A 10426-nucleotide genomic window follows, 5' to 3' on the forward strand; every position below is an offset into this window, starting at 1 on the left:
CTTTACTACATGTTCTTGGAATGTTTCGTTGATGGGAACATGGCGCTGCGTGGCCAACCTTGAATAATTTGTCTTTTTAAACTGAAAATAATATCTGCTTAATTTCTCTTAAAGTCATAGCATAACATATTAGCATCTAAAGCTTAGCACATGGTAGATATTAAATCAATAATCATACAATTCCACTCTAACACAAGCATTACTAAAACAACCACAAATCACATGTTAATCATATCATAAAAATATATTCTGAGGGATGTATCAAATCACAATAGAGAGACAAATGTCTATTAACTGTTTTAGATACAAAGTTGCATTTTTTTTTACCAGCTACATAGCCTTAAGCTACAGAAAGATTCTCCTGATGCAATATATTTAATGATTTTAGCTGAAAGTCCCAATCAGCATGCCGATTCATGTGTACATATTTACACGATTTTACACAATTTAGATCTGTGTCCTTCTGTCATAACCATCTGCTAAAAAGATTGTGACTCTGTAAACTCTATGGAGATCTATGGACAGTGCTGGTTGTGAGTGTATACACCAGGCCTGTCCAACCTGCGGCCCTCCAGATGTTGTGAAACTACAAGTCCCAGCATGCCCTTTCAGCTATCAACAGGTTGTCTACTGGCAAAGCATGCTGGGGCTTGTAGTTTCACAACACCTGAAGGGCCGCAGGTTGGACAGGCCTGAAATACACCATACTTGCCTACTTTTGGCTGGCTCCCTCCAGGAGATCACTGAAGAGGGGTGTACAGGGGCGCACGGAGGGAAAAACAACCCGAGAGAGAGAGCGGGCAGCAGCTCCGTTTCGTCAGCTCTGTCCTATACAGCAGCCGCGGTGTTGTCTAAGAAGCGTGCGCGGAGGTGCTGTATACACTACAGCACCGCCGCGGACGCTTCTTTGACAGCGCCGTGGCTGCAGTATAGGACAGAGGCCACTTAGCGCGGGGGGAGGGGTTTATAGAGACTCAGAAACCGCCCCTGCGTGCACCACTGGTGTAGGGGGAGGGGCTTTGTGAATCGCATCATTTAAGCCCCACCCCCAGTGATGTAATGCCTGTTTTGGGTCTTTTTGCAAAGACCCAAAACAGGCATTATGTCACTGGGGGTGGGGCCAAAATGACGCAATTCACGAAACTCCGCCCATATACAACTCCATGCTGGCTCTCCTGGGATTCCGGGAGACCTACCTGGAATAAATAAAAAAATTATCGTGGGAGCTTACAGACTAATGCAATATCGGACCTCACGAACGTTTATCATGTGATTGGCACGATAGTCTGGAGAAAAACCTGTAGTGTGTACTCAGCTTTACGTTTAAAGCGAACACTGAAGGTTGCCATTTTGTTGCTAAAGTCAAAATTCATGGGAATTTAGTTTATGAATTCAATACGAATCAGTGACATCACTGCAGCACTAATTGAGAGGCAGAATTTAAACAGACACTGATGATATTCAGAGATACACACATTAAATTTGGCAGTCCTGTGGTTTTAGATCCTGAGCTTGACAGCAAATCATTTGGATCTTTCCAATTTGAAGTAAATAAACAGGACCTCTGTTAGAGGTAGGAGCAAGGCAAAAAAAATTGCCAATTTGCCGTTTGACAATAGCTGTGATATAAGGGGAGCAAATGTATTTTTTTTTTTTTAGTTCTGTCACATGCAGGGAAAATAGTAGATGTGTTTGCATGTAGCACACAAATAATGGACAGCTTTTTTACACTGCAATTTAGAGTTGAACCTTTGAATTCAAATTTTACCCCTGGGGACAAGATTCATCTCAGCAGCTTAAAAGGAACATTTTAAAGGAAAAAATGCCCAATGACAGCCCAAGGTAGCCCACTATGGGACTGGTCTACGGGGCAGATGCCCCTTTGCCCCCCCTGGGCCCTTGCTCCCCCCTCAACATGGTTTTACCAAGGTGCAAATTTCCTCTGTTATGTTTAGGAGCCAGACAGAATTTTTAGAGCTAAACAATTAATTTATTCCTACAGATCAGACCCTTGAAGGGGAGACTGCTTTAAAGGAAAGAGTGGGAGAAGAATTTGGGACCAGATAGGCAGCTGAAATCTGCCCTTTAATAAGTGTGGTATCCTTAGTAACAAATATGCTACAGTAGGGGGGCGTTGAATGAGTAAAAGGCTGGATACAGCAGGTTATTGTCCATCTATAGGGGAATATCTATTTATCTGTCTATATAGATAGACACACAAGTGGAGATTATAGATGGTTGCTGATGCACCGCCCCCTCCCTGACGCTAGATGTCGCTGCAGTAGCCGCTGCCGGATTGGAGAGAGAGGCGCGGGCGGGAAAGTTTCAGTAGTTACAGACAGACACATCTGAGAGGTGAGTCCTGGTCCATGTCCCGATACCGGTGTGTGACCCCCTCTATCCCCCACCTATCCCTCCCCCCGTCACTGCAGTGCAATGTATGGGCTCGGGTAACCTATATACCGGGAGTGCAGTATTCTGTGCGGGAGGGGACGTGACAGGTTGTGATGATAGCATGTATGTATGTATGTATGTATGTATGTATGTATGTATCTATCTATGTATGTATCTATCTATGTATGTATCTCTATCTATCTATGTATCTATCTATGTATCTATCTGTGATTACTGCAGAGCCCGGACAATGTCTGGTCACACTAACCTCAGCATATAATATTACTATTGTTGTACAGCTCCCTGCACCACTACTCCCATCATAGTCAGCAGCCTTGTAGTACCTGCCATAATACTGTGTGTGGGTCTGTAATTCCCTGTGTAACTGATATAATCTGGGTCTCTCTGTGCGATATGCTTTATTATGGTCATCCTGTGTCATTTATGATGTTTCCAATTTGTGCTGTATTCACTTAAGATGGGTACACACTACAGAAATTTCCACCAACTTTTTATGCCGAGCGATTTTACATGCGATCGATGTTCCGATCGCTCGGTCCATGGACTGCATACACACTAGCCTTGTTTAGGACGATAAAGGGAAGAGCGGACGTCCCTTTAGCGACTTTTTACAGCCATGTTGTGGTGACCAATGACTGTAATTTCGTACTCACTGTTGTGGATCGGTCGGAAGTTTATACACACTACACAGCGGAAACGAGATTGGAATGAAAATATTAAACGGTACGACCAACCACATGAGGCTACAATCGTCCATTTGGGCAGACTTTCGACCATCGTGTCATTGCACACACTAACCCGACTTTTGAACGAGCGGTCGTATGTCGGCTGGTTGAGCCGATTATTGGACAAAAACCGTGTAGTGTGTACCCAGCTTTAGTGATGGATTGTTATCTATATCACATCTACCTATCTGTCTCTTTCACATCTATCTGTAGGAAATCAATGTACACTTGCCCTATATAAATTTGAGGTCCGGTGTCAGAGTCAAAGTAATATTAGAAAGAAAATTTATCAGACTGCAGTCAAGATATGCCAAAAGATAAAGGGTATTTATGCCTATATGGTAGTGACATTTTGAGACCTATTCACAATTTTTGCCACCACTGCACCAGCTAAAGATCTCCCCCGATATGGGTATATAGTGTGCATTAATAATAGCTGACAGAAAATCAGCCACCTTTACAATTTAATGATAAAATAATCAATGTTGCTTATATAAATTAGTTTTGGACAACATGGTCACAAGGACAAACTAAAGCAAATTGTGACCTGCAGGTAGAGAACTCTTAATTTACATTGTTCCTGGCTAAATGTGGTCCCACGATTTAGGTATTATTGGCCCGTATAATTTTTTTCGTGTGCTGCTGTCATTTTAATGGGAATACATATTTTGATTACTATTGCTTGAAATGAAGTACTAAACATATTCCATAGCCCTGTAGATATTGAACTTAACCGTTACACTTCAGTAAAACATGGCGGTACACTGCCACAGCACTCTGCTGTTCTCCCTCCTGACCTAATAATGTATGCAATCATATGTTGGTGTAGTTTATGGACCAAGAGAAGTAGTACTGTGCCTATGGGCAATCTGACAAAACATGTGCTTTGTTGGTGACAAAAATGTACTGTGAAAGGATGGTAATTCCACTGGAAAATTAGGGTCATTGATGACGTGACGGATATGAGATGGAGATAAACTTTTCTGCCAGTCTGACAAATCAATGGAGAGTCGTTTTGCTCAGACAAATGTGTGTTAGTCACTGTTTACTGCTGTGAAATACACAACTGTGGCGTTTGGTTTTGGAAATGATCAGCAAAGGATTATGGTTATATCTACCTGTTGGAAAATGGAAAAGTAAGAATGTCTGGTATGATTGCTAAGATCTTTTTATATGTCTGGTTTGGCTAATTCCAATGTTCCTTCTATTCAGAATGAAGGTCATTACCTGTGAGATTTCTTGGCACAATCGGGAGCCAGTGTATAGCCTTGATTTCCAGCATGGGACTAGCAAAATTAACAGAATGGCTTCGGCCGGGGTGGACACTGCCGTGCGGGTAAGTTCCAGATGCCAGTGTTGTACGCTGTGTGCACAATGTGATGGCTCTTCTGCTATATAGGACCAATGCTCTGCTAAAGAGATAAGTGGGTTCAATATTTTGTAACGCTGACCACGTGTGAGAACAGCGACTGTCTTGGGAGCATGGATTAATAAGCTGCTATTTAAAACATCAGTAAAGCGCATTTTAAGAATGGCTGATTAATATCCCTGCTTTATAAAGCACCAACATATTACTCAACATTGTTTATTACCCTTGGATATGACACAAAGTTGCTTCTTGCATGCAGTTGCATCAAGTGAGGAGATCACAAACCAGTGATGTTGTATCCTAAGACAATGAAAGTAAACAAGTCTGCTTACTGATGTAAATATGTCTACAGAGCAGGCAAGAAAGCTGCAAATATGTTTAGTAAAGGTTGTAGGAGGGCGTGTACAAGTTAAAAACATCTGAAGGTAGATAATCCCATTAGATTAATTTGGATTTATTGTAATGTTACTTAAATCTTCTATTTTGCCAGATGTGGAGAGTAGACAAATTAGAAGATGGCAAGGCGGTGGTGGAGTTCTTAGCCAGCCTTGTTCGGCACACCAAGGCCGTCAATGTTGTTCGATTCTCCCCAAATGGGGAGGTTTTGGCTTCGGGTGGAGACGGTAAGTTTTATTTATTAACTTTGTCAGTGGTCGGTGCTTATGGACTCCTGTTTTAAGGTTTGTTGCTAAATTGGCTAAAGTGGAATCTATTTAATTGATTCAGTTACCTCCTTGGCACTGAAATCTTCCTTTCTGTACCAAAAATAGTTTGTTTAAATCATTTACTAGGCCAATTTATTTTGACTGCTGCAACTAAGAACACAAATCCACCCCCCGGGCACTAATGAATTATTATGAGTTGCAAAACAGCTGTAAAATAGGGATTGACAATCCCTCCAAGAAAGGCATAAATAAACAAAAATAACAGTGTAATACTTCGTTGTGACTCCCAATAAAAATCTCTAAGACTGTAAATATATAGGGCTTACTATAATTATAAAAATGTATTTAAAATGTTGCTTATCCTTCAGATAATCGCAATGCATAAAATCAGAGAACTATAATGTACAATGTATCACAATATACTCTGTACTGTATCCAAAACAGCTGCTTAAAACAATGTTCCTAATAGTTATCAGCACAATTCTATGGTGAGCCCACTAGTGCCAAGTAAAACAGAAGAGATCACGATACTGTGTTGTATATTACACTTGGCTCTCATAAGGAACTGTGTCTTTTACAATCACACGTAGCTGTGTGTGGATAACGTAGACCTCTCAGTAGTGAGCTGTCTCTAAGTCGCCTTTAGAGCGCGTCCCACAAGTCCCTCTGTCTGCTGCAGCCATGCAGGTTAGGACAATCTGTCGTCAAACCCTCTGATCATTTCATTATCCTGAGAACTAAGCATGCAATGCATGGTGAAATTGCTGCTTATTTTTCTTGATATTGTAAAACAAATTGTGCTCCGTTGTTCATGCTCTCTGGCAGGTCTCCTGATGTCCTCTACCCAGTTTCCCCTCACTTCGGAAGACAAACTCCTGCATGTCTGAAAAGGTCACGTCCGCGGGAGCGAGCAGAATGCGCTCTGATGGGAATTGGCCACCCCCTAAAGGGTGGACAAAAGCGTACAATATTACTATTGGCTTCATTGCAGCCTGTTAGTGTTGTCTGGAAAAGTACACAGGCTGATGGTGGTGATTTTGATAGTATAGTCCATCGTGGTAGTTTTGGGGCTGCAATATCAGGAGGTGTATAGCCAGGCTGTTATCCCTACACAACAAAGTGTGTACTTGGTAAATAACCCCATAGTTATAGGGAGCAGGAAAAGTTACCACCTGTCTATTAGAAGGGTGATATAAAGGCGTTCAGACACAACTCGCAGACTTTATAGGTAACCTTGTGGCGTATCATCATGCACAGCAGGTCCTGCACTAGAGCTGAATACAATCAGGAACTTCCAACCATGTCCCGTTCCTTACTTCCTAATGCTGTGGGTACACATGGCTGACGGAGCCTACCTGGTTGGCAGTGCCCATTGCTAGATGAATTCTGGTGCAGGGAATGAGACTGTTCCATCTCTCTGTTCTATAGATGCTGTAATATTATTATGGAAGCTGAGTGAAAGCAAAGAGCAGCAGGAGCCAACTCCATTTACTGAAGAAGAGGAATCTGTATTGAACAAGGAAAACTGGACGGTATTTAAAACATTGAGGTATTCTCTTAATTATATAATATCATCCATCAGAGGCGCTGACCTTTCTCTACATTGCTGGCAGTTAATGTCTGTTCTATGAGTCCGCCTACAAAGCTTTATTAGTATTTTAATGGACCGTGGGTTGTACAGGGCAGGAAACCAGCTTTATGCTTCAGCCTATTGCTGGACTGATAATTCTCTTTACTGCGCTCTTCCATTTGGTTAAAAGCAGGAAGATAACTTAGAACTATGTGACATTAGGCATGTGTATGCACACCGCTTACAGGTTGGATGAGATGTTGACTTTTTTTTTTCTCCAATTACTTAATCATAAAGAAGACTTTTGTTTGTTTTGTTTTTATTTACCTATTAGATATATATTGGCCCTGTGGTTTAAATGTTGAATGGATTGTTGGGCATCACGGTGGCTCAGAAGTTAGCACTTCTGCCTCACAGCGCTGGGATCATGAGTTCGATTCCCGACCATGGCCTTATCTGTGTGGAGTTTGTATGTTCTCCCCATGTTTGCGTGGGTTTCCTCCGGGTGCTCCGGTTTCCTCCCACACTCCAAAAATATACTGGCAGTTTAATTAAAAATTGACCCTAGTCTCTCTCTCTCTCCCTCAAATTAGACTGTAAGCTCCAATGGGCCAGGGACTGATGTGAATGAGTTTTCTCTACAGCGCTGCGGAATCAGTGGCGCTATATAAATAAATGGTGGTGATGATGATTGTTGGTGGATATATATATCTATTACTGCAGTTTGTATATACACCATTCTTTCCTGTTATGTACATTAGGAACTGCATAATTATTTATTCAGAGCCACCTTATTAGGCAGAGAATATTTAACCATTTACATCAGTGCCTCCCCCATTGAATCTCTACCACACGCCCTGCTTGTCCTGCTTTTAAGCCATCGAGTTATCACTAATTTTGACTTGGATAATTATTGTGTATGTCTTTTTTCCTTTTATTGAACATACATCTAATAGAATTTAGCTTGTCCTACTGTCTGGACCTGTGATAACCTAACCTGCGTTATCAAGGTTTGGTGATGCAGATTTGTGGCTATTGACTAGATTTATTCCCGTCCTCTAACATATGATTTCTCTTATTGATGATTCTCATTTGCAGGGTGAATTTAAAGTAGGACAAGGCTAATCTAAGCATTGCTATTTGCAGGGGTCATTTAGAGGACGTATATGACATTAGCTGGACACAGGACAGCAACTTCATGGTTTCAGGGTCTGTGGATAATTCAGCAATCATTTGGGATACTGCTAAAGGTAGGACATCACCACATTTCATCTCTCAATTTATTGTTCTTCAACTCTTCAGTAAAACATTGGCAGAAATGATTTTGCATGGAGTACCTATCTACGTTGCCAATTTGTGTTTTGCTATATAATGCCACCATCGCCAGTTTGGTGCATGTTTTAAGCTGGCGGAATCAAGAGGAATGAGTCTAAGATATTACTGCTCCCTTGGCATGGCCACAGTATTAATGTGCTTGTGTACTGGGCATTAACTTTTTGATCAGAGCATTTCAGCATCATGAGAAGACTTTAGTTTTATACGGCAAGAAGCGCACCGCATTGCTAAAATGCCTGTAAATGTAGAGTGTAAGCAGAAAGGTGGCTAAATTGGCTGTGAAATCAAGGCCAATTATTCATTTTAAAAGAAAATAAAAAATAAGAAATACATAAAATAAAAAATAATCCCTCCCACTTTTATCTTCAAGCACAAACTATAAATTGTGTACAAATTAGGGAAAAAAATAAGTTTAGTTTTGAATATTCTCCAATTGTGCTGCAATTAAAAAGCTCTCCTGAAATTATGGCCGATTAAAGTGCCATTACTGTCAACTTTTTAAGCTTGTTTTTTATTTTTTTTTTATTGTTTTTTTTGTTTTCTTGTTTTAACTTCAAAAGCATCTTAAGAACCATTTCACTCATGGCACCGTTTTTTACTAGCTTAACATTGTAAGGAAACACCAAATGAATCTGATTTTAAACATCTAAGTCATTTTATTTAAATTTGGTGCTAATTTTGCACAACTTTAAAGAGCATCTGACATGTTAGCTCTCTACTATTAGTTTGGATCCAGCTATGCGAGCCGCCATCTTTGTTACACAGATATTCATTATGCAGTGAGCCGCCCCTATAGATCAATGACATCTGTCAAATACCCCAAGCATGATAAATCTGGTAACACAAATAAAATGAGAGTTCTGTGACTGTATTAAACCTGCTACACAATATCATTCACTTATTAACCCCCTGAATAAATTAATCAAATTCTTGTTCACGGTTTTTTTTTTTCTTTTGTCTTTGTCAGGGCAAAAAATCTCTATATTTAATGAGCACAAGAGTTACGTCCAGGGGGTCACCTGGGATCCTCTCGGACAGTACATTGCAACCCTAAGCTGTGACCGGTGAGAGTTTACTTGTTCTTTGAGCAGCCAGAATGATTGTCCTGTATCTATCTTTGCTCAGTTTAGAGTCTCCTTTATTTTTAAAGATATTCATGAATAGCAAGGGAAATCTGTAGCTGTGGGCAGTTTATCTCTTGTGATTTAGTCATTACACTTTGTATCGCTGCTGCAGGGATTATGGGTAAAGAGCCTTATAACATTTTAGGAGAGCGGAAGAAATCGGGGCAGATTTTTGCCAAATCTTTTGCCCCACTTCCTCCTATACTTACCCTGTTGTGACTTAATCATGAGTCCTCCAATATTCAGTAATCATCAGGGACTGATCTGAAGGTAACTGGAATGTCGTAGGGCTCGGGTGACCCTGCCTGGTTATAGGGGTGCACAAACCCCTTCGGTGGGGGGCAGACATGCCTTAGTAAGTAATGCATTCTGTAGTCAGGTATGTGTATGACTGGATCACAGTGCTGACATCCGGCTTAGGATGAAGGTAATAGTGGTAGGAGATATAAAGCGGGAGCACTGTAGGAAGGGTAGCTGTGATTTTGTTTTCCTGAAATGCACTGACTGCAGCTAAATGCCATCATTTCTGTAATCTGCCTGCAGTGTTATGAGAGTGTACAGAACTGAAAACAAACGAGTTGCCTTCAATGTCAGCAAGATGGCGTCTAATAACGCAGCTGAAGGAGAGGTAAACTTTTATTATTTATGTTTGTTTTTAATGGTGCTCCGGGTGTCTGGACACAAGCTGATTGTCGTGGCAAATTATACTGTCCCCATGTTTTTTTTAGAGAGGACAAATGCCCTTATTTGTGGTCAATGTTCTCAATCTTGGATAATGTATCGTAACTTTGAAAACCTTTCCTGAGTCTTGTGAACCATGTACCAGACCGATTCCCAAACATGAACTGAACTACAATAGATGATTTATGATTGCAAGTAGTTAGAGCTGAATTGTCTATTTAGTATCTTATCTTTTTCATTAAATTTTACATTTTATGTTGTTAATGACACTTGGATGTGAGCACATCTGTATGTAGAGTTTTGTTAGCAAAGGTAAAACACAAATCCAGCTCATAGCTTTGGCCTCCAACGCCACCTCTATGCCGACGACACTCAACTCCACCTCTTTTTTTTCCTGATCTCTCCCCTTCCCTCCTCTCGGGTGTCTAGTTGCCTCTCCACCATCTCCTCCTGGATGTCCATACGCTTTCTCAAACTTAACATGGCCAAAACTTAGGTCCTATTGTCTCTCGCCACCCCGCCCTCTATATTGTAAGCTCTCG

At 41.0% G+C, this 10426-nt stretch overlaps 1 protein-coding gene across 1 annotated transcript; it reads left to right on the forward strand.

Moving 5' to 3' along the window:
- Positions 1–2267: 2267 nt before the first annotated feature.
- On the forward strand, positions 2268–10023 carry CHAF1B (chromatin assembly factor 1 subunit B). Its single transcript, XM_075197230.1, has 7 exons — positions 2268–2355; positions 4353–4476; positions 5000–5132; positions 6603–6723; positions 7891–7994; positions 9047–9143; positions 9747–10023. The coding sequence occupies exons 2-7, from the start codon at positions 4354–4356 to the stop codon at positions 10006–10008; spliced, it is 840 nt and encodes a 279-aa protein (XP_075053331.1). The 5' UTR covers positions 2268–2355; position 4353; the 3' UTR covers positions 10009–10023.
- The last annotated feature ends 403 nt before the right edge of the window (positions 10024–10426 follow it).

The sequence above is a fragment of the Mixophyes fleayi genome, chromosome 2 (assembly GCF_038048845.1).
Source record: "Mixophyes fleayi isolate aMixFle1 chromosome 2, aMixFle1.hap1, whole genome shotgun sequence".
NCBI classification, from domain to species: Eukaryota; Metazoa; Chordata; class Amphibia; order Anura; family Limnodynastidae; genus Mixophyes; species Mixophyes fleayi.